At 39.4% G+C, this 25,580-nt stretch overlaps 1 protein-coding gene across 1 annotated transcript; it reads left to right on the top strand.

Annotated features, from left to right (window-relative positions):
- The first annotated feature begins 13,210 nt into the window (after positions 1-13,210).
- On the top strand, positions 13,211-25,421 carry LOC149115734 (putative skeletal organic matrix protein 2). The gene is made up of 6 exons (XM_089285950.1): positions 13,211-13,354; positions 18,630-18,824; positions 20,141-20,275; positions 21,238-21,432; positions 22,951-23,082; positions 23,724-25,421. The coding sequence occupies exons 1-6, from the start codon at positions 13,306-13,308 to the stop codon at positions 23,825-23,827; spliced, it is 810 nt and encodes a 269-aa protein (XP_089142076.1). The 5' UTR covers positions 13,211-13,305; the 3' UTR covers positions 23,828-25,421.
- Positions 25,422-25,580: the final 159 nt, after the last annotated feature.

The raw sequence follows: 25,580 nt of genomic DNA, 5'->3' as shown, positions 1-25,580 counted from the left end.
GTCTACTTTTTGGTTTTTAAAAAAGACCTGAAATGTGCAATTGAAAGGACAATAGTTTTGTTCAGGGTCTAAAAAGTTGAGCTGCGTGCAGACGTGCACTACTTGAACTGATACTCTTGTAAACGCCTGACCTAACACTTGAAGATCGCGCCTACTTGGCATGCCGAGTGTCTTGTAATTATGCCCAGATTTTAGGATTTAACGCAAAAAGAAGCAAACATTAACTCGGGAAAGCCCATACTGTGCTCGAGTGACCGGAAGAAACTCAAACATTTCTCAGACATTAACATTTCAGTATTTCGAGTGGTACGGTAGCCAATTTGATGAGAAGTAGATTCCGTAAGTTCCGCGTTTTATTCTCGTTCTGCCGATCCTCTTTCACTGAGCAAAGGACTAAATATTGAACTTTACAAGCCCAGACATGGCCTTTGACAAAGTTCAACAATTTGTTTTGTTTACAAGACCAAGTCTGGTGTTGATAACTGCACAAGTTATTGAGTATCAAAAGTAGTCTGCAACGCAAACGTGACGTAGACTATAATTCGGTGCGTTTCGCATTTTTGCGTGACGAGCTCAACAAACTGGATGGCCGAAGTTGAGGCCCTGTTAGGGGGGTGTAAAGGTCCCTTGTCTGAATTTCACAAGCAGCTATGTCGGCATTTCGTAAGGTTCTTATGTCGCCTGTCGGAATTTCGTCTTAGGGGAATTGTGTCAGGGAATTCGACCTTGTTCAATTGAGACGAAATTATACACGTGCATAATACATCATAATACCTTTGTTTATTAAAAAACTGACAATACGAGGACAAACATCAAGAGAACAAAAATCAATCAAAGTTTGACTGAAAAAGTGGTCTGTTCTAGCCATATTTTTCCGAAAAAAAAAATAATGATAATGATAATAATAAGATAATTTGAAAACCGAGACCAGAGTGACTTTCAGTTTTTGTAGGTGCAGTTTATTCAACCTCGATCCATGGCTAGACTGGTAATGATCCCAATAAATAACGAATCGATGTGACACTACCAGTTAAAAGTGAATGCCCTGTATCAAATTTGACATGATAGTAGTGTAGAGAATATTAAAACATCAGCTGAAGTCACTGAAGACACAACAGCAATGGAGTAATAATAGTGTATATTTGGGTCCGTCTATGCTATTATTTGAAAAGCTCTACTCAGAGGTCCAAACGGTCTGGGCGAATGACTCTCCTTCCAGATGATGTACACAAGGACATTCAGCCAAAGACCACGTCTGCTTGGCTTTCATCTTCGGAGTTAAGGTCGCTGGTCTCCTCGCAACTTCCTTTGTCTGGCAGAAAATTTTCCACTTCATTTTGATGTCTAAGAAATGTCTCGTACGACATCTCTGTCAGTTTGACAAAGTTGTCTCCTCTTTGAAAATGTCCTATATCCACTTTGCCTGCTATAGCATCTCGGTGAATTAGTGCTTTTCCGTTCAATGTAAAAAGACTAAAATCTTCAAATGAGGGAACAAATAACTGAACATCACAAAAGTTAGTTTGTTCCTCGTCGCTTATGTCAGCTTCAACAGTTCCAACAAGGAAGGGCCCTTTGTTGAAAGTTCCACGAATGTATGTGATCACGTTTCACTATCAACACACTATTGGCTTCGAATAAAATGTTTGCCACAGCATCAGGCTCAGGCTGCGTCTCTGTGTTCCTAGAAGCAACAGATGCGGCGAGATCATCAGTAGCGGAGAAATCTAAAGGCCTTGGTTGAGGATCTGGTGTTGAGTATGCAAACAATGTGAGAGTGCCGACATTATCTTTGGTACCCTGGCTCCGGACGGTTAGTTGACGAGCTGGTTTACCAAAGCTGTCCCTCCAGTCTCTCATTAACTTCTGATCATCTTTTGCCATTCCTACTGATGATGGAACAGAAGACAAGGATGGCAGGTCTCGAAACGGGAGTTTCATATCATCTGATACTTCATAATAAGAGTGCGGGAAGTGTAGTAGACAAAGCCACTGTCAGTGAGTTGCTTCAATGACTCGCGAATGGTGGGCGCAAATAGATATGCAAACTCCAAGGCAGTCGGCGTGTCGTTTCTAGAGCGCATTTGGCTGAAAAAGTTTTCCACAACAAGTGTCAAGATGGCGACCAGTTTGCCAAGCTGTCGAACTCAGGGTTGACCTCTTTCAGAAAATCTCTCAATGAACATAATGACTCTCTGAGAGTTTCAACGCTACGTTAACTTTTTGATGATATTGTTCCTTGAGGTCCCTTAGTTGCCGCTTTTCGTCCCACTTTCTCTTTTCTCATCTACCCAAAAATCAACTGCCGAACTAAATCCCTGAACTGGGAATGATAACTAGATAACTGGGAATGATGTGACATACAAGAGCAGTAATTAACCTCGACAACTAGTAACATCCCTCTAGTTTTCATTGACGTCTTCATTATTTTAATCTGAACTCACCTGGTCTCTCTCTTCTTTCTGACTTTTCGCACCTTTTTTTTCCTTCTTGCGCTTTTTGACCTTTTTGTGTTTGCCCATGTTGATGCGTCAGTGACCGTCAGTGACCAGTCAGTGGCACTTGAAAGTGACGTATTTGAAGAAATAAGAAATGATCGGAAATCGCTTGGGAGTAACGACAGTAACACGGACGCGACAGATGAAGAAAAAAAATATCTCCAACAGATGACAGATAGTTGGAGCGCGCGCGCACGTGGGTCTAGCACTCGTCACGCAATCCTCCTCCCGTGACGATCCCTAGTTGGATATTAGTTTTTGTTGAGTTATTTTTTTGTAAAAAAAATACCTCTTAGTCGGCGCGTCGGGTATGTTATGGACGGGCCAATGGATGAGTGAGTGAGTGAGTGAGTGAGAGATGTATGTATGTCATACCAATCAGATTGGATCTACTATAAACAGCCAATCAAATTTCTTGTTGTAAAGGTAAATGGTATGTGAGAAGATCTGATCCCGACACATTTTAGAACGGCCATATTTATTCTTCTATAAAAGAGGAGGAAGTATTCATATATTGGCCTTACTTCGACATTTTCTGTGGGTTAGGCTGAGGATTTTAGTTACGAACGAGAGGAGCCTTGAGGCTTGAAACAGTTCGGGAGTTAGTAGTATGCAAATGCAACGAGATATTTTTATTTTTAGTTACAAAGGTAACTTATACTTTCGTTTTTCACAAGGATTAAATTCAATTAGAGGTCACGAATCGTCGCTTCTAGTTCCTAGGACATGTTTTAGAGGAGACGAGACTATTTAGATTAGAAACAGTTCTAACGTTTACAATAGTAAGTGCAGCTGACGATTGTTTTGTTCTTGTTGCATGCAAATATAACGAGATATTTTTATTTTTTAGTTACAAAGTGAAATTTGACACTCTTGTTTTTCACACGGGAGTAAATTCAATTAGAGCTGACGAATCGTCGCCACTCCCACGAAATGTTTGCTATCTTTAGTTACAAATGGTAACTTAACACTTTCGTCTTTTATATGGGAGTAAATTCAGTTAGAGCAGACAAGTTATCGGCTATTGTTCACAGGATATTAAACAAAAAAAGCTTTCATTTCTGGACGGTTTTTACGTCTCTGCAGTAGCAGTTTATTTTTATTTGATGGGCATTTTATGACATTCTTTTCAGTCCGATACTTTTAAAGGTAAAAAGTATCAAAACTGCTCAAATGTTCTTTGAAGACTGCGTGGCACCAAGTTAAAGTGCAATTTAATTAAATCAGACTTTCAACGTGTCAGAGAGGTTTTTTATCTCTTTCTTTCTATTTTCGGTAAAGTAGTGTTGTTGTGTTGTGTTGTGTTGTGTAAAGAGGGTAAACTTACGACGCGTATAAAATGCGAAAAGGTCTCTTAACTTGAGTATTTTTGAGCAAAAATTCCTCTTGGGGGTTGGAAGGGCTATGTGAGCGGTGAGTGAGGGAGTTATGCATATGCACGTATCACACCAATTACAATGTGGGTTTTATCAAAGAACGAATCAAAGAAAAAAAATAAGATGGTATCTACATTAATCTGGAGACGTGTCAGATTACTGTAGTTTGTTCAGTCAAACACTTTATGGCTTACTATTTAGCTATCTTACCATTACCGATGTAACATCGTATGTACATCATAAATTCCCAGTTTCTTTCTTGCGGTACATCACAACCGAAAAAACTTGTCAAATTAACCAAATCTTTATTGTAAACAGTTCCATGAATGCTCCTATCTCCGAGACTTCACAAAAAAAATAACTCTTGCACGTCTTGCGTTCCTATGTTTAATTAATGTCATTAATGACGTTAATATATTTCAGTCGGTGAAATGAGACGTATTTATGACTCATTGAACTGGTTTTATTGAACCGTTTATTGACTTTATTGTATAACAGATTCACTGCATTGACAAATCCGAAATTCGCTGTCGGTCTATTTTGACATTGGTGTCGCTTTCCCCGTTTCGCTGGAGTAGTCTGTCGTTCGTCGCCAGTTCGTGGCTCTCGTGTCGCCGTTTCAAGGCCATGTCGCTTGTCGGAATTTACCCCTAACAGGGCCTCGAAGTTGATGAATGTAAGTTTGTTCGTAAGTAATGTAAAAAAAAAAATGTAAATCTCATTTATAGTGGTCATGCACTTAGCTATACAAGCACTAAGCTTAGCTAATTTACAGGCATGCCACTGAAACAAAGGAAACAAATAGTCAATAATCCAACTGTTGTTAGCTAAAATAGGTCGCTGATCTACAAAGTCTGAAGTTGCTCCAGTGCTGTTAAGCTGGATTTGATTCTTTTCCCTGAGCAGGATAATGGATTAAACCGATAAAGAATCTAAGACAAAAAATAAAACAGTTCTTTGGGAAAGTTTTTTTTTTTTTTTAAATAATCATTTCTTACATTTACAACACTTATTACATCACTTATTCTAAGCGTATTTTTACAATAACATAAAACAAATCTTTCTGTACAATCATACTTATATTACAATTATATTAAATCTAAAGAATGGCAGATGGAGGAGCTTTTACGAATATTAAATAATTTTTTCAAGTTTATACTTATATTTAACTTTTGTTGATAAAGTCGGAAAGTAATAGAAATGGTGAGTCATTCTGGAGCTTTTTCTTATAAAATAATACGGCAGAAAGAGGAGGGTGTAGTTCATTTTTTTTTTTTTTTATTTTTTATTTTTTTTATCAAGGTACTCGAACTTGGAAAACTACCAAAAAGAAGATTTCAATGTTTAGATTAAATTTAGAGTTATTAGATCTGTATGCTATTCAAGGGGAGGGTCACACATCTTTTTCAGATTTTTGCAACGAAGATTTTTGTGATGTTGTTTTCCATTTTTCTTACAGATTAAGTTTTTCTTTTCACCTACTTTGATTTAATTTGGTGTTTTATTATAGGTTCTAGGTTACAGTTCTACATGTATATTATGCCATGGCATGCCTGCCTTTAACAGAATTCGGAAATGTAGGAAAAATTTCCTAAAATTGACATTACTGCAGTTTCCAGTTTATGCGACCCCTTCAACCAAGGAAGCAAAGATCCTGTTCAAATTTAACCAATGAAAACATGGGATGTTAACACTGCATTTCCGACAACTCATTCATCTAAGCACGCTACACACTACAGAAGCACTGAGTTAGTGGCCTCGTGTATCGTTTAACACTCAAACGGTGGTGGTAAATTTGCAAATAATTTGCTAGGATGGCCTTAATAGTCGCACTGCAACTTGCTTACTTAAATCCATTTAAAACATAAAACAGGCTCGTATAGTCTTGAAATGATTTCAGTTCGTACTTTCAAAATCTCCTTTCATGGCAATAATTGTCTTGTTTGTTACAGATCAACCATCGATGCAGAGATCGTTGCCCATCCTCAAAATAAAACTACAATAGAAGGAAATAACGAGACTCTATCTTGTAACGTTGATGGAAATCCAGTACCAATAATATCATGGATTGAAGATGGATCTCCTGTAAATACAGGCCTAAGGATCAGTATTTCAGATGACAAAAAACAGTTGACAATAACAAATGTGAAAAGAACAGACCACGGAACCCACCGTTGTGTGGCGAATAACAGCCTTAGAAATGATACAGCCAATGCTGCTACACTGAATGTCCAATGTAAGCACAGTATCTTGTTTTGATAAATCGAAACCGAGCAGTTGGCCTGTACTGCCACTCTACACAGAGAGAACAAGAACACTGATTATCGGTGTTGGTTTAAAAGATTAAAAGAGTCTCGAGACAGTATTCACGATTGCCTAAAATCCGTAAATTGAAGCTATATTTTCCTTCATTAGTAACTCTAATTAATAACCAATTTAAGGATTGTGCTCCGGCATCGCATGTGAGCTTATTACAATTACAATACCTGATATGCGAATTTTAAACTGAAGGTCAGTCACCAATTCACCTACACACACAGTCGTCAAATATCACCAGTGAAATCTTTTACCAGGTGTCTAAGCTTACTATATATACCTGATCCATGATTATTACTTGCATCAAATTTTTGTATATAAAAAAACACCACTAAATTGTGACATGCACATTGTTATGATGTCATTTCTTACAGGCGGATTGTTTAATTGTTACAGATCCACCTAAGATCATTGTTCATCCAGAGGCTGAACCAGAAGGAGAAAACGTAACTTTATCTTGCAAAGCTGATGGAAATCCAGTACCAGCAATATCATGGACCAGAAATGGATCTCCTGTTAATACAACTATCAATTCTAGGATCCGTTTTTCAGATGACAAAAAGCAGTTGACAATATATAACGAATGTGAACAGGACAGACAGCGGAGAATACCGATGTGTGGCGAGTAACAACCTTGGAAATGATACCTCCAATGCATCCACAGTGGATGTTCAGTGTAAGTAACTGATCAAAACCGGAAAACGCTGTCGTTTTAGTTGAAAAGCACTTTCTTCCTTTCGCCGGATTTGGCACTCAGCTTGATAGTGAGGCTTAGAGGACACAAACAAAAGAAATGGATAAACATGGTCATTTAATTTCCTTTGTTTGTGTCCTCTAAGCCTCACTGCCAAGTTGAATTTTAATATATCGAAAACGGTCTATTTGTTTTTATGATTTATACAACTCATTCCCAGGGGTTTTTTTTCACTAGTAAGGAAAAGCCTTAAGAACGAGGTTGCGATTTGTAAAGAAACATCTCATTAAGGTGTCTCGATGTGGTTGTTTTTTTTTAAAACAAAACTTTGCATTTTCAATCAGCTTAAAATCCGAATTGCAGCCTTAAAACAGTGATAGACAGCCCTTTACGGCATAAAAACTGTCTTAGTTTCCGTTTTAAATCATGGTTTCATAGTAAAGTAGATGATTTCTTTTTTTAAAGGACGTATTAAAAAGCTCGTCAAGCTAGCTCGTCATAAATGTTTAGCCCTTTGTTTTAAGACTTTTAGGTTTGTTCGCCGTAGCAATGTCTTATATTTTCATTATCTCTTTCAGTTGCACCTGAGATTTCTAAGAATCCTGAAGGCCTTACCAGAGTGAAAGGACAAAATGTTGTTTTTAGATGTGTAGTTGAAGGAAACCCGTCACTTAGCGTGTCATGGACGAAGAATGGACAAGGGTTGAACGTCGCAGCAAATTCACGACTAGCTGTGTCTCGCACGAACAATAATCATAATTTGACAATTACGGATGTGCACCGATCAGACGCAGGTCAATTGCTGATTTTCAGTGTCACGCCATTCAAAATAGATCAAAATAAAAATCAAAACCGTTCAATAGATAAAGTCCAGATTCTGAGAAAAGAAAGAAAGGAAATATGCAAAGACTCTCGCCAAGATTCAGGTCACAGCAATGTTTCTTATGCAAGATATGCGGAGAAACTTTTTACCCAAATTTATAGAGATTTGTATGGAGAGTATGGAGACGCCATGCTGGTGCCCATCCGGATGGGCACCAACATGGCGGCCGGAAACCAACAGAAACATCTGTCACTGAGTTTTGCTACAAAAGCGTGAATTTATCTCTCGAGGAACTAAACAACATTAAAATAATACTTTTTCTAATACAAGAACTGTTCAGATAGCCAAATTACCCGAATTAAGTCACATTTTTAACCCACATGACAGCTCTCTTGGCCGTCACGTAAATGCCACGTCACGCAAAAGCTTAGAAATTCAAGCGTAGTCTATGACAAAACCAAGAACCCATTCGGAGCAAAAATTTGTATGAACTGAATGTTAGTTTTCAGCTGCTCTTATACATCATGGAAGTAAGATGTCAAGAGGATCAATAGTTTTGTAGTTTGAATTTTAGTGACGTCATGTGAAAACCGGCAATACAGATGTGTGGTTAACAACAGCGTCGACAGTTCCACTTCACCTGCCGCCAAACCGGAAGTATACTGTAAGTATCGAATTATAATAAATCATTAAACCCCTTTAACATCAAAGACAGCGCCAGCAAGTTTCATTGTTTGAAATAATTTTACTGTTTTGATTTTTGGCATAACATGTACAAAATGTAGTATTTCTGACGTCATGCGTCATCTCGAACTCTCTGTGTGCGGATATTTGCTTTTGTTACCCTGGCAATAAATATGGCAGTTATTTTTAAGTTGATTGTTTTTTGCTTGAGTACTACCTTAGCATTTCTTAGTCGATTCTTTCGTGTTTACAATTTTGGGATTAACGGAGGTCACGAAAATCGACATGGATTTTTTTGCGAGGAAAATATGACGCCATTTACAGTCGTCTATGGTAATACAACGCGACTGAGTTTATTTTGGGGTCGTGACTCATTGTTCGGAAGTGTTTACTCTTGGCTGTCGCGTTACGCTCCAGGGGTAGGGTAGGGCTGACTACTTTCGACTTCTCCTTTATAAATTTCAAATTTAAGTGAGCAGGCTTCGCCATCATTTTCCAGATTTTTAGCCGATGATTCTCACTCCGCCCTAGCCTGAGTAGCAATCATTCCCTACGAAGAGCTTTATCTACATTCTGGCCGCGCGCAAATTAGAGCGAGAACAAAAAAATCGCCAAAGCGATCTTTTTTTTTTGTTTTTTTGCAGTCGATTTTTCTGTTCTCGCTCCAGTGTGCACGCGGCCAGAATGTGTAAAATGCTCTTCGGGACTCTTGTTACGCAGGCTAAAGAGGAGCACAAGAGACCTCTGACAGGGCCGCCTCTCGACGTTGGTTATGAATGTTCTCCAAAATTTCAGATTCTGTGTTCATTTCTTCCACAAGATCAGATGCAGTTTTTTTTATATCTCTGGAGAGATCGCGCTCCGAAAAAGCTAATACTTTAATTAAACCCTGGGCCGGGTTGCTCAAAATTAAGCCTGATTAAATTAACCTAGCAAGCGAAAAGTTTGATTTGATTTTTGTAACTTTTCGCAGTGGCCTTTTCTGTTTCTATTGTTTGTTCTTCGGTAGACTGTGAGCAGTCTCTCTTTTCCTCGAGAACTGTGGGGAAGAACGCAAAGCGAGCGTGACTGTGAGCGTGACCTGGAGTGGTGATGCCGCAAGCCGCTAGTAGCGCGGGCGTCGGAAGACGAGCGACGCCCATGCTAAAAGCGGCTTGCGGCATCGCCGCTAGCGTGGTCACGCTCATAGTCACGCTCGCACGCTTACTTGTTTGCGTTCTTCCCCGCGGATTTTCGAGGAAAAGAGAGATTGCTCGCAGTCTAGTCCTTCAGTTTTGAGTTTGAATTATCTCAAACTTCACAAAAACTAGACAGTTAACTTTTACTCCTGGGTTAGCATTACCGGCTTTTGGAAAACACGGCCTTAAATATCTGGTGACAAACAATACGCGTATCATGAGGGTGGCTTCATCACGCTCAGCCGGAAATTTATATCCGTTTGACCGGCCCTAGCAGGCGGTCGTGTATCGTTAGATCGTGTAGTGGCGTGAAATGCGCAAAGTTATTAAACCCCGCGATCTCATCGATTTCAGCGATCTCAGCTCTTAAGGGAAAGATAACATAACCGAGTTCGAGATAGCAATGTTGTTAAATTTCCCGGGGGCGGGGGTACTCCCATATATGGGTTATATATGTATGTGCGGGCTCAAAGGGTATGGCTTTCAGCCATTTTGGTTATAAATAGGGTATCGATTTTGGCCATTCTGGTCATAAATAGGATACAGTTTTCGCACTCTAGTCTTGAACTGGGTATGCTTTTTAGAAGAAGCTACTTTTTCATCAGACCATCAATAAAAGACCATCAACAAAAGCCCTTCAAAAATTAAACTTCAACTTCAACTTCACTTTATTTTACACTTTCATTTTGAAATGACAATATTAGCATGAAAAAAGGAAAAAAGGATGCATATATAACAATTAAAGGTGACAATGGTCTATAGTTTATGCATGGAGGCTAATAGCACCGTGAGGTTATCGAGTTAGCCTCCATCTCGTTTGAGTGAACATAAAAAAAAAATGGGAGTAGAAGGACGGATTACTAAAGGAAAGAGCTAGAAGAATTGTGGAAACTCACGTTTGATATTGCTGAGATTATTAAATTATGTTTAGGGCAACTGTTTCAGCCGCAACGGTCGTATAAAATAGAGTATCAAATTTTTCTTAGGTCATAAATCGAGTAGGGAAAATCGCAGATTTTGGTCATAAGTCAGGCACGGGGTTTTGGAAAGCGGTCCTTACACTTCCACCCAATTTCTGTGCGAGTAACACAAGGGCTAAACTGAAATTTGTAACTGTGCCAAACTATTTAAAAGCTCTGCTTGGTCCGTCGATATCGATCAAGGTGAAAGTTTACCGGATGCGCGGATTATCTAGGCTGTGAAGACCGGAACTGGGTTCACAAATTGATCATGTATTGTAATTGTACCTCACACAAGAGAGTTTGTAATGTCACACTGGCATGTTATTCCAGTATCATTAATCTGTAATAAGATCAGAAATATAATGAGTAAAACCCGGGGGTACTCCCCAAAAATCTGGGTAGGGGTGTGTTGCGTACTAGAATTCAGAGCAACATGAGTGATTTACCCTACCCTATCTCAGACCTGACCCAGTACTCGAAACTCAATTTCAGACCGCCCCAGTCATCCAGGTGCAGCCTGAAGACTAAGAACTAGGCAAACGAACAATAGACCATGGAAATAACAGCAGTTATTTTTTTTTTTCGAGTTCCATGAGACAGGCTTCAGAATAACAACAATGATAAGAACTATACTTCATTGTTGACCAGAATGCACAGAGCATACCTTGTCAGTTTCAAGTGAAAACGGTCAAAATCTATACAATATTTTAAACTAACACGCGGCGCAAGCCATACCCTAGATAATAACATATTCGAGGACGCAGCCCCCCCCCCCCCCCCGCCTCAACCAAACAGTGTGCGTGATATTTTGTCGACTGAAGACAAAAACCCATTTTAGCTCACTTGTTAGAGAGTCTGGGAGTCTGGAGAACAACCACACGCCAGCCTTTACAGGTTTTCACAATAGCTTCTCTTTTATTTCAAAACGAGTAGCAAAACTTTTTGTTCACTTTGAGGTTTACATCTTAGACGAAAAATCGCCGTTTGACCCTCGCGCAAAAGTACACAGAGAAAATTTAAATTGATCATTGGTCGCTATAGGTGGTTTTCACCTTCACGCAACGAAAAATTAAATCAAAAACTATTCAGTTGATAGAGTCAAGAAATTGTAATGTTATAGGAGATAGGTCAAGAAGACACTTCTCCAAGTTTGAGGTCTCCGCGTCTTCCCAAACTTCAGATATTCGTCGAAATGTTTTAAATTTACACAAAATAGCTCTGTGCTCCACCAAATGGGCAGCCGAAAAATAGTGTAAACATCTGGAATTTACTTTGGCCATCTAGGCGACTGATTATGTGAACTGAACCAACAAACATTTACACAAGCACTTTTCCTAACACTTAAACTCCTTTAAAAAAGGCTAAACATCACTACTTAAGTGTATATTTTTCCACAAATGCGATCGGAGCGTATGTCACGCCCCGCCATAACTCTGAACTTTAAACTGCGCTGGTTCCAGACCAAGCACGCTTTTGAGCTGAATGGTTGTAAAGAGATATGAATTTAGATCCCCTTATGCCTGATGAAGATAAAAACTTTTGTGGCTCTTTAGTTTTGGATTTTGGAATTTGATGACGTCACTTGAAAACCATCTATATTTAAGGAATAGAAAACATGTACCGTGTTTCTATCGAGTAATAAACAATTCGATTATGAGCTCGAGATTTCTATCGCGTTATAGCTGACGAGGGCGCAGCCCGAGTCAACTATTACGCATATAAATCGAGAGCGGATAATCTAATTGTTTTAGTATAAATCTACTAGTCGTTCAAAACTCTCATCTAAATCCTCTTCACAGACACTTCGAAAACACAAAGAAGTGGCCCCCAGCGCACGTTACTACGCTACTCACTATCTATCACAGAATAAAACGTGAGTATCGTAACCAATCAGAGGACGGCATTCGTTATAGAACGCTAGTAGAGTTATACTAAAGCTCGAGAGAAACACGGGGTACATGTCTTCTTTTTCTTTTAGAAAACACCGCGACGAGAAAAGGAAAACAACTTGTTAACTTTGATTATCAAAATGTAAATTCTCTTTGCTCGCGCCATCATTACGTCTCTATCGAGTTATAGAAACACGATTTTTAACCAATCAGCGCGCGTATTTTCTTAGGACTGTTTTCTAAATGGGTTTATTGACCAAGCCTGAGGTTAAAATGGTCGGATATTGGCCAAGTTATTTTTAGAGGTTATCATGGACCAAGACGTTTTGGGTTCCATGTAAAGCACGAAAAAAAAAAAAAAGGAACTAAGTTAACATATAGCCATCTTTACTCGGTAAGCTTGATCAATAAAGGTTTTATTACCTGGTAAAAAGAGCGGGATACAACGGGTAATTCTGAGCGGGCGAGATAGCGCCATCTTGCCCGAACAGTTAGCCAATCACCGCGTATGAAACATCCTCATATTACTAGAGCTTCGCAACGGAAACCGAGCCCAGCAGGGATTGATTCGTCGAAGAATTTGCCTTTCACCGTTCCTCTAGTATCAGGAACACGCTATATCTGTCACCATTCGTAAGCTTACAGCTGTCAATCAATTCGTCAATCAATCAATTGTCAATCAATTCGTCAATCAATCAATTGTCAATCAATTCGTGCACGCGCTTATCCAGTGGACTTTTGCCCAATCAAATATTTCCATCATGCTGATGACCTGCAGGTGTTGATATCACGCTGCTGTTTATAGGGTTTAACCAACCTACTTGTAAATCAAAAGTCTGTTACCAAAACTCAGGAGAAGAGAGAATTTCGGTGGAGGATTCAAACATGAAGCTTTTATTTATCGTTATGGTATTGCTCATTGCGGACGCCCTGGGTAAGAAACAGTTTTTAATTTTCTGTTCCGTGCTCTTAAGTATGCGAATACAATAGTTCTTTAAAATTCATCGAAATATTACTCACAAAAGTAAGGTAAAATTGGGCTTGAATTGACAAAATAGCGTCTTAAAGTCGTAAAACTCAACAATGTGTCTTTCACACCAAAAAGGTTACTTATCTTAAAGGAAGAAAAAACTAATTTGATGTCTAAATCATTAGCGCTTGATTAAGTGTCGAATCTTCTTCTGAGTGATGACAGAAAAATGGCCTATGTACGGCAGCTTAAAGTAAAACGTGGGCGAGGCGGTAAGGGGGTAGCCCCGGGGACAATGATTGCTATGGGTCCAAGTGATGTAACGGTTAATGTTCCTTTATTTTGTTCGAAACTGCTTTTCAATTCTCCATAGAGAAAATAATGAACTGAATTTTTACTTAGCGCAATTTGCCGCCAAGCGGTTGCAAATTTACTATGACCAAAGACTGAGTCGGCAAAGAGGTGTTTTCAGTTTAGTGTCGAGCACAATTGACCTCAAACTGATAAAGATGTGACTTTCGAATGTTTACGATGTATGTCGTTACTTTCATCTGAGCAAAAGTCACGTCATACAGAAACATTCTATTAAACTGGATATCAAACACTGCACGGTACGTTACACTCTTTTTTTTAAAATAAGAATATTGTTTTTCCTGCCGAGGCCAGATATTCTTATTTTTCTGCCCATTTTAGGCTAAAATCTTCTTTTGAATATTCTTAGATTATACTTATTTTATAGACATTAGGCATCAAAGACCATCAAAACCTGATATGACGCATGTAACTTCAGCAGAAATGTTACAGGAATCGAGCATACGGCTAATACGTCTGTTTTTGTTGGTTTTTGGCTAGTTTTGCCATTTAGAGAAAGGAAGAATTTCATACGGTTTAGTTAAAAACATGTAATTGTATTGTATTACAAATTGTCAACACACAAAATTACATTGCTTTCAAAATCTCAGCCTCGAGTTTATTTTTGATATTTTCTCAAAATTTCGCAAATTTTAGCCTGGATATTCTTATAAAACATATTCTTATAAAGATTTTAAGGAAAACGATCAATTTTTTGAGTTTGAAAGACATGTTTCGACAGAACTTCTGTCATCTTCAGTTGAATGAATGATTACAAAGCAAGTTGAATAATAAGTAGGCAAAAATGCTAATTAAGACAAATAGTAACAACAGAACGTGAAAAGGTGTAAATTAAAAGGATAATTTTAGATTTACATGGTGTAATTGCTGATTGCGGCAAGGTAGTTCTTTTTGAATATGGATAGCCTCCTTTATCTTGAGTTAAAAGCTGGTAGTGGCGTGATCTAAAATATGAAAGCAGTCTATTGAACACAATGAGCGACAACGTTCAGAATTCTGAAGATGTTTGAAGATGTGAGAGGCCCTATCAACAGCTAAGTGCTCACGTACGCGTGTGGAAAAATGTCGGGAGGTTTCGCCGACATAACAGGCATTACAGCCCGCACATGTAAACTTATAAAGCACACTTGAACGAAGCCCGCCGGGGATAGGGTCTTTCACACCAAAAAGGTTACCTATCTTAAAGGAAGAAAAAACTAATTTGATGTCTAAATCATTACAATAGCGCTTGATTAAGTGTCGAATCTTCTTCTGAGTGATGACAGAAAAATGGCCTATGTACGGCAGCTTAACGTAAAACGTGGGCGAGGTGGTAAGGGGGTAGCCCCGGGGACAATGATTGCTATGGGTCCCAGTGATGTAACGGCTACCCCCTTACCACCTCGCCCACGTTTTACGTTAAGCTGCCGTACATAGGCCATTTTTCTGTCATCACTCAGAAGAAGATTCGACACTTAATCAAGCGCTATTGTAATGATTTAGACATCAAATTAGTTTTTTCTTCCTTTAAGATAGGTAACCCTTTTGGTGTGAAAGACCCTATCCCCGGCGGGCTTCGTTCACGTGTGCTTTATAAGTTTACATGTGCGGGCTGTAATGCCTGTTATGTCGGCGAAACCTCCCGACATTTTTCCACACGCGTACGTGGGCACTTAGCCGTTGATAGGGCCTCTCACATCTTCAAACATCTTCAGAATTCTGAACGTTGTCGCTCATTGTGTTCAATAGACTACTTTCATATTTTAGATCACGCCACTACCAGCTTTCAACTCAAGATAAAGGAGGCTATCCATATTCAAAAAGAACTACCTTGCCTCAATCAGCAATTACACCATGTAAATCTAAAATTATCCTTTTAATTTACACCTTTTCACGTTCTGTTGTTACTATTTGTCTTAATTAGCATTTTTGCCTACTTATTATTCAACTTGCTTTGTAATCATTCATTCAACTGAAGATGACAGAAGTTCTGTCGAAACACGTCTTTCAAACTCAAAAAATTGGTCGTTTTCCTTAAAATCTTTACATGTCTGCTACTATCTAAACGTTTTGGAAATATTCTTATAAAAAAAGAAAAAGTTATACTGTACCGACGTCCAATCAGACATGTTTTTTGGTGGCGTAACCTTAGACGCAAAAGACGTTTATAAGTAACACACTTCGACACACTGCGAAGATCATTTCGTTATTTTGGTTTCTTTGTTGAAAATGAAACATATAGTATGGACAAATCCGGTATCAGACCTTTGAGAGGTCGTTTGATGCAGCGAAAGTGAAATTCATTTACAATTATTGTTTTTGGCGTGGCTCGGATAAAACTTTGATCACGTACCAAACATAATTGTTAGCCTAATGTGGGCCTACGTCATCTCTGCCAAATCAAATTTTGGGTGAACTGGACTTCGCTTCAACTCGCTTAAAATAACATAGGGCAAAGTTCATTTTTCTGAACTTGTAAACTGATATGTCAGTACTGGAAAATGTTTTACAGACGCGTCAAGAATTTCAAATTTCCATAGACCAACTAAGAGGAAGTTAACACCAAAACTTTGATTTTGAGCCCAGGATACTTAGTATGCTATTGGTCTGACAGGGGCTACCATGATCGGCTTCAGTACTAATCGACCCAATAGGAAATATCATAGCACGTGTCCATCATAGCCAGATCATGCTCTGCCACATGACTCGAAACAGGAAGTTACGTGTTTATGCCGCTACATTCATTTTATCGCGCTAACGATACCAATGTCAACAACTAGCTAGGCTAGATAATTAAAGATGTTTATCTAAGAAGACGCTAAACAAACTTCTATTCTCTGACTTGACTTGGTATAAGTTGTCATCAGGTGTCTCGTTATTATCATACATTTAGAAAAAAAACTGTTGTGTGACTACAACTAAATTATGACCGGATGTGACCTTTTTGTGTTACAAGAGACGCTTTTTTCGTTTGTTGTGGTAGTCTACTTCGCAAAAGTTTATAGTAGGGTCGTCGTGGTGACGACCTTACTAGGGAGCTTAAGCAACGACAACGAAGACGGCGCCGAGGACGACGCCTAGTAAAAAAATTAATTCTTATTATATAGACACGAGTGTTTTACTGGAAAATACACCACTCGTAAAATTCATACGAAACCACATCCGGGACTTGAGTGGCGTATTTTCCATATCCTCACTAGTGAAGATATCGATGATTTCATTGATTCAAGTTTGTCTCTTAAATTGTACTTAAATTCGTTGGTATATCATCGAAACATCGTCGGGTCTTTCTCGACAGTCTTCGGCAATCTTTGGTCATCTTCGGAAATTTTCGGAAATGTTCGGCAACGTTCGTGTGACCTTCGGACAAGTTTTGGAGAATCTTCGGAAATCTTCGGACATTGGTCGAAAATCTTCGGAAAATCGTCAAAAATGCCGTCATCAGTATGTCTATATAATAAAAAGAACATTACAAGTTAGCTCGAAGATATGAATGTTCTCGAGGCAAGAACACTCGTTCTTGTTCTTACTACTCGAAGATAAAATTCATATCTTCTCGCCACCGTGTAAAATCCTCTATATATTTTACAAGCGAAATTCGTGATTGCCGAGATCTGTTCAGTGCGACAATGGCTCTAAAAACGTGCTCAGACTAAATAAGCAACGTCAAAGGTCAATTCCAAATAGAATTACGAAAAATTAGCCCTAGTCTTCCACGTTCCTTAGACGACGCAGAACCCTGTCATTTCACGTTGTTGTTTTGCAGAGGACAGCAAAGAAATGTACAAAGATTATAACGCACGTGCACAGCCATTGTTTTGCTCATTAAACCTTTTGTTTGGTGACGTTTTCGTCGTCGTCGTCGTCGTCGTCGTGGTTTGCTTAAGGTCCCTGATAGGGAGCTAAAACAAACCACGACGGCAACGGGCACATCACCAAACAAAAGGTATAATGAGCAAAACAACGACTGGGCACGTGCGTTATACGTGAAATGACTAAGTTTTGCGTTTTTTGAAGAACTTGAACTACGGCGGCTAATTTTCCGTATTTTGATCTGGAATTGATCGCTGGCGTTATATCTTTAGTTTGAGCAGGGCTTACTGAACAGTTCCAGATAATTGCGAAATTCAAAGATAAAATACAAATCCTTTTTTTCCAGCCGTCGCCCTTGGCGTCGCCGTCGTCATTGCTTAAGCTCTCTACTAACGGCTGCCAAGGAGACTCTTACTGAGGTATAGAGCAGATGAACATTTGTGAAATGTTTATGAGGACGAAACGCTGGGAAACTTAGCTACCTTGTGAGAAGCTGACGTGTCCCACAAGTTAATTGTTACAACACTTGTAAAATAGTGATAGATGTCCAACAGTAGCAATTAAATGTAGACACGATGTAAAATACTTTTTTTTTTGAAACTCTATTTGCAAGGGATTTCATGGTAGTCATGACTTCTCCTAATCTTTCAAGATTGTTTCTAGAACTTTTTAAAAAGGAACACGGAAAAAAAAAAGGAAAACATCTCGAGGAAAAAAACGGAAGGTCACGCGTTTATTTCGATTATCGAAAGGAAAATGTTCTGTGCTAAGCTGCTTACTCTGCTCGGAGAGTGCCTGCTGTACACTGCAGGACAGGGCGGAAAAAGGCCGGGTACATATAAGCGCCCTGCTGCAGGATACAGCTTTTAGCGCGCGCGTTGTTACAGGGTGTTTTCTAAAGTAAACTGTCTTACTTGTGGAATTGCCAGGTAAGGCAGAGAACACAGAAATCTCATGACCAGTGTTAAAGAATTTTAAATGACAAGGATTAATAGCCTTCGGTACAGGAGACCGTCATTTATATACCCTGTCAATTTTTGACCTTGAAAAATTCCTTTATTTGTATTGCCAACAGGTGTTGATACAAAATATTGTCATTTTTGCACCGAGCAAAATGCAGCCACTTGTCTCGCGAACCAGCAAAACCAAACTTGCGCCACAGATCCGAATTCACTGGGTTCAGCTCATTGTGCCTCTGTTATAGTACGTTATCAGAATCAGTTTGGAAATACCATGGAAGGTTTTTTCCGAGGATGCGTTGATTGTTCAAGTAGGTAAACGTTTATTGAAAAGAATATACGTCTTGCCTTATTCAGACCAGGGATGGGGGTGCTTTAGAGGTCGTTACCAACTTATAAAGCTTGTAACTTTAAAATCATTAATACCTGAACTCTACATTTGGTGACTCCTCCCGAAGTTTAGTATGATGCGCCAGGATCTTGATGCTTCCATTAATTAGTTGGCTAGTTAGTTCCGCGGTCGGGCGTCAATGAGTCAGTGAGTCAGTGAGTCAGTGAGTCAGTGAGTCAGTGAGTCAGTGAGTCAGTGAGTCAGTGAGTCAGTGAGTCAGTGAGTCAGTGAGTCAGTGAGTCAGTGAGTCAGTGAGTCAGTGAGTCAGTGAATTAGTGAGTCAGTGAGTCAGTGAGTCAGTGAGTCAGTGAGTCAGTGAGTCAGTGAGTCAGTGAGTCAGTGAGTCAGTGAGTCAGTGAGTCGTGAGTCAGAGTGGGTGAGTGAGTCAGTCAATCAGTCAGCCCGTCCGTCCGTCCGTCCTTCCGTCCTTCCGTCCTTCCGTCCTTCCGTCCTTCCGTCCTTCCGTCCTTCCGTCCTTCCGTCCTTCCGTCCTTCCGTCCTTCCGTCCTTCCGTCCTTCCGTCCTTCCGTCCGTCCGTCAGTCAGTCAGTCAGTCAGTCAGTCAGTCAGTTAGTCAGTCAGTCAGTCAGTTAGACAGTTGTCTAGTTAGCTAGCTCTCTCCGCGCCGGGCGGAAGCCCCTAAGGCTGCAACTCTCTCCAACCTAGCCCTGTCCTATGCTACGATTCTGCCTTCGACCCATCTTGCCCACCCCTCTTGCCTGCCTTGTTTTTCTTCCACTGACGTTCTCCATGTGATACTCCCATGGCAACTATATTTTGACTAACCCCCGAGCCAGCTTTCTTGGCAACTCTGGGAGTAGCGGGGCCCTATTCTGTGAGAGCGACTCAATGAGAGTTTGCTCGGAAACTATATTTCATATTTTGAAGTTGTTTTTAGCTTTACGCTTTCGGTTATGACTATTGTTGAGCTACTCAGTTAGGTGGCTTTCTTACATTTTTAAAAAAGTCATAGAATCTAAGATGGCAGTTCTTTGGAAATAATGGCGTCATTTCCCGTCAAATGGAGTAATCGTTTCATGTTATGGACCTCAAATAAGGACGTATCTAAGAGCTTAAGGGTGAACGTCTTAAAGGGTACCACCAGGTTCCCAAGACCAAAAACAACCGGGTCCATTGGCAAAACGTTAATTAAGTGTCATAGAAATAGCATTATGAACGCTTGTTGTTGTGATATAAACGCGGTTAATTTTATCCATGTTTGATTTGATCATTTCAGAGAGCAGAAAAGCATTGTATGCGGCAGTGGGTGAGTTTTATAAAGCAAGCAGAGGTTGGTTTTTGATGGAAGGCGAAATCATTTGCTGTACGGGCGACAATTGTAACACCGTGGCTCCAAGCCTACCACCCGCAGGTAATAAAAACATTGCTATTAGCTATGAAACAAATTCCTTAGACTGCACCTGAGCATACTTGTTACGCGCTGAAACCTGATCTAAGGGTGCGTTTCTTAAAGAAAATCCAAGATTGGATTCTTAAATCCGACAGAATTCGAAAACGGATTTTGAGTTTCTTTAACAAACACAGTTCAATCCAAGATCTCACGGATCATGGTACGTCAGAGAAACCGAAGAATCCACTCTGGGAGTGCTTTTGAGTTGTGCAAATGTTTCCTTCAAGCATTGACGAAACTTCAAGCCTGGAGTTCCCTAGACAAAAGTAACCCATGTTTGAAGCTTCCTCGCTTCTAATTATTGAAAAACCTTTGACAGCTCGATACAACGATATCAATTGTGTTGTACTTTGGGCGTGGAAATTCGCGATTCGCTTTACCAAACTTGAAGTGACTGTGATACACTTCGGAAACGTAACCCAGGGGCAAAGCTCAGGGGCACATTTTTGCGGCCAATCCACACTAGGCTTCCACCAAGCCGTGAGATTTCTCTCGTTCGCTCTTGTAAACTTTAGTTTGCTCCGGTCTCGCTCTTCTGGTTTCCTCTTGATCCGGTCTTCTGTCCCTGGGTCTCCGACGAAGCATCTGATGCTAATGATGGATAAAATTCCGGTACTTGATAAATACTGATGTAGATTTAGCAACAGGATAGAAGCAACTAGCATTAGAAGAAACACCAAACACGAGAGACAATGCTTCAGCACATTTTCAAATAAATACCGAGAAGAGAATTGGATTGGAGGAATTGAAAATACTATTCAAAGTGCAGTATTTTTGACGAACAGTTGTTATGGTGAACGCCATCTCGAGTGTTAATTTGAAATATCTTCTCAAAAGTTAAAAGTGAAGGCAAAATATAATATTATCGTAGAAGGACTGTTCAAAAATTAAATACTTTTCCGAATTGCTTCATTTTTTGACAGGTGCTCAATATAGACACTGCAATTATTGCCTCGAGCCCGATGCAGCTACTTGCTCGGCAAATCAGCGAAACCAGATTTGCGCCACAGATCCGGAATCATTTGGTACAAGCCACTGCGCTTCGGCTTTCGTGAAGTACGAAGATGGAGACGGAAAGGTCCAGTCTGCCTTTATGAGAGGATGCATTAACTGCGCAAGTAAGATTAATACTTAGGTAAAAATTTATACTTAAATATTCCGAAAGGAAGAACTTTCCGGACTTAATCAGCTCACTCTTCAAGGACAGCGAGAATCTCGTTCTTTTAAAGGGAAACGCGAAAACAGAACGTCATTGACAAAAATGTAGTCTTGAAATATTCTGTAGTTCATATAGTGCGATCATCTGGCTGAGAGTTGTTCTGAAAAGAACTGTTGTTGGTGACTGACGTTTTGACAACCTGAGCGGACGTCATCTTCACAGTCAAGAACAATTCTGTAAGATTTTCGTGTAGATCACAGGTAATAGAGAGGAATGGTTAGTGAACCCAATAAAGATCTTTGCTATATGTTTCTATCCGCTGTTTTGGCCTGTCCAAGAGAAATGTTTCGGTTACATAATTCGTGCATAGTGTATGATATGCGTGTATATGAACGCAGATCAAAATATTATGCTCGGATGTGGAAAACCAACATAAATGTTGCAATCTGTTCGTGTTGGTTTCCTTTTTAGTTTGTCGCTCTTCATAGCAATTTTCGTCCGTTAACAATGACCCAATAAAATACGAAAATGTTTGTAATTATAGCTAATATATGAAGCATATGCGGGCTAGACGTTTTTGAGAAGTAGACACTGCAGATCCCTGCGAGAGCATTAGGGTCTCTCTTGAAAAGTAGCCGATTCCCTGAATCCAACAGCAGAAAAAGACAGTGACATTTGTTGGTCTAACTTCAACTGCACGAGTAAACTTTGGAGACCAAACAAGACAGGCTCATTGTAGGCACAGTGGTATCACGGGTAGTGCGCTCGACTCCCGATCGAGCGGTCCAGGTTCGAGCCCTGGTTGCGGAAATTGCGTTGTGTTCTTGGGCAAGACACTATACTCTCACAGTGCCTTTGTCTACCCAGGTGTACAAAAGGGTACCGACGAATTTATATGCTAGGGGTACCCCTGCGATTGCCTAGCATCCCATCCAGGGAGGAGTAGAAATATTCCTAGTCGCTTAATAAATAAATAAATAAATAAATAAATAAATAAAGTGTCTTTATTGTTCAAAAGGTAAAATTACATATCTTATGTTACATTTAAAAATAACAATGTTAATTGGCTACAATATGTCTCTAAATAAGATAGATATTTACATAGAAACAAATAAAAAAATCGAATACAAAAAGTACACTATTTACAAAGCTACATCGTACTTAAAAACTATCCTATTAAAGAATGTATTCTTGAAACGGTCCGAGTGAATGGCGGGCATTGCGGAAGATCTATTCCTTAAGTTGTATCTTGTAATCTTAGTCTCAGGGAAATTAGCTCTAAAAGGGTGGTTCGGGATAATTCATGCTACAGAACCTTGTATAACTGTCCAACTTGGTGGCCGACCACTTGGGCCATATGCAGACTTAACGTTTACCCCAAACAAGAAAATGTTGCACTTACAATTACTCCCTTAGCGAAACGTATAGTTCATTAATATATTTAACGCGCTTCTTTCGTTTGAATTTATTGTTGCAGATAAAAGAACAGCTTGTGCGGTTATTCGATCTGATGTTAAAAGATTTCACAACTGGAACTTGAAGCAATGTGAAATCGAATGTTGTACAAACAACAACTGCAACAACCACATTCCAATCTGCTTTTCTGAAGGTAATGAAAAAAAAAGTGTTTGAGAAAGTTCTGAATTCTGCTAACATGAAAAGATAAATGGATTCTGGGACCGACTTTTATTATGAAGAACATTTAATTCTCGAAATTTAAGAAAAGACAAAACTGTGTAACTACTGCAAGCTTAATTCTTCCCACTGCTTGTCGATTATGTACACCTGATAGAGATTCGATTTTGACGTTCTAGCTCAGCGATTGGGCCATAAATTTCGTCGTCCAAGTTTAAATACTAAAAATAAGTTTCAATTTCTTGGGAGATTTTATTTTGTTTATGATGAAGCTCGTAATAAAACCATGGCAAACAGTGTTCACAGCTGGCATGAAATGTGCAACCAAATTTAACCATTTGGCCCAAAACGTGGTTTAGTCGGCCTAGGCCCTAGGTGGTCACGGCACAGTGGAGTCTGGGGTCTTTCGTGAGCGGTACAAGAGCACTCGCCGTTCTTTCGCCCACTCCTTCCCAGACTTCGTTCAGACAGGGAGGCAAAAGAGAACTTCTTAGGACTAGTCTGGGGTTTCTTGGTCCGGTGTTAGTACTTCCACATAAAATAATATACAGCTTTATTCGTGTTCAAGATAATTTAGATCAATGGGTTAATGTTACACTCAAATTTCTTGCACAGCTTTAGCAGTATCAGCAGCTAGTCCAGATGGCCGCAATGTCCTCTTCAGTGAAGTGCTTGTGTTTGGAACTGCCTTTGTTAACATCTTGTATTACATCAAGTAACCAAGGAAACTCTTGTCTTAGTCTTAGTTTATCATCATAGTTATAGCGCATGTACGAAAATTGTCGCCTGTATAAAATAACAAGAAGATCTTTAAGATCTTACAACCGCGCTTTTAAAAGTTAACTGTTTTGGTAGCATGAGTGACCCGAAGAAAAAAAAACGAAAAAAAAAATATCGGTTTTGAACCTATTTCCAGCAAATTTGGCACACTGGAAGCTGAGAAAATTACTCTATTTCCGGTCATCATTTTTCAGCTCTTTTCGTCATTTCCCCCCTCGGGAGGGTTTTGTAAAGTTAGCGAATTAGTTGCAAGCCACCGTAATGGTGATTGCTGTCGGCGAAATCTTTATTTGCTAAAAAATTGCGGCCAAATCTTTCGGAGATGGAAGTCAGGACATTTGTAAGGATACAGAAAGTAATTTGGGACCAGTTGCTGACTTGTAAGGCTGAAATTATCCAGAAGTAAGGTTTTTCTAACGTGAACGTAACGAAGGCCACGCGGTGAATAAATTATCGGCTGTTCTCACTGTCTCGTTCTGTTTTTTGTTTCGTTCTCTTTTGGAGTCCGCCGAGGTCATTTTTTCGTCTAAATAACTTGAGAAAAGTTCGAAAAAGATGTTCCTCTTGAATTTTCAGCTTTCAGGCAATAATCCTGGATTTTTTGGACCGAAACGTAGGTTCACTGGTTATGTTAATGTGTTTCGGTGGCTATGGGCGACCGTCGCTTCCTTTGTCGACTTACGCAATGAAGCTAGGTTACAAAAAAAATCTAATAATATTTAGTTCTGGTTTTGTTCGATTTCGTTGAAATTTTAATATGATGAAGCTGGATTGTTAACGAATAGATTTTAATACTGCCGATATGAGGTAGCTATTAACGCTAAAGTGATATATCGCTTCGATGTCAGGGTTTTGAAGAGATTTTTTTGCAACGTGTAGGTTCGGCGTGATTTTGTAATCTGAGATTTCTGTTGACCCTGAAGAAACAAGGTTTGGCGAGTAAACATTACCGATTGCGTAATTCAAAGTTGGCCGAGTGGAGATTTACGTCTGGTCTCCGACAAAAAAAAAAAATAAAAAAAGAATAAACCAAGGGTAGAACATGAACCGCGCTCGGCCCATGGCCGCGCGGTTAAAAAGTAATAGCTTTATTTAATGTGAAAATCGATCAGCTAATCTCGAAGAAACGCTGGTATCAGCTGAAGATCAGAAAAATAAACATTATCAGGAGATTATTTATTAGGTAAATATTAAAAATCGAAAGAACTGAGAAATACTATAAATATTGATAAACTATGTACACTACATTGATGGCAATTTCTATCTAAGGCTTGTACAAGTCTAAACATTTTATTATGAAACCTATCAGGTTTAAGTCGCTTGATCATCTGGAGTTCTTTGGAGAGGTTGTTTCTGTTAGTTCTTGCGACATATATGAACAGAAAGACGGACCCAAAGCTGATTTTCCTTTACTGACGAGTACAAATTCTGTTTTCTATACATATGGTTGACTATATTTAAATGCTGGCATGGAATTGTAACTACGTATCTTTGATCATGTTCGTTACAACTAAATAAAAGAAGTGAGCTCTAGTCTGAGGGTATTCTGTCTCCATTAACGCAAACTTCTCTCCTGCAAACTATCCCAAAACTTAAAACTGATAATATAGATCTTTTCTGGCTACTATACCTCTGATTTGTTCCTACTCAAATCGTCAGGGTTTTTTAGCAATCAAAAGATCTTACTGTGCA

Source organism: Orbicella faveolata, unplaced genomic scaffold, assembly GCF_042242905.1.
Source record: "Orbicella faveolata isolate gen_17 unplaced genomic scaffold, um_ofav_v1 contig_13, whole genome shotgun sequence".
Lineage (NCBI taxonomy): Eukaryota > Metazoa > Cnidaria > Anthozoa > Scleractinia > Merulinidae > Orbicella > Orbicella faveolata.
This window is presented reverse-complemented; position numbering and strand designations above follow the sequence as displayed.

Coding starts and splice junctions, on each gene's coding strand:
- LOC149115734 (XM_089285950.1), top strand. CDS start 13,306: ATGAAGCTTTTATTTATCGTTATGGTATTGCTCATTGCGGACGCCCTG. Junction 13,355..18,629: donor GCTCATTGCGGACGCCCTGG/GTAAGAAACAGT, acceptor TATTGCCAACAG/GTGTTGATACAAAATATTGT. Junction 20,276..21,237: donor TCCAAGCCTACCACCCGCAG/GTAATAAAAACA, acceptor ATTTTTTGACAG/GTGCTCAATATAGACACTGC.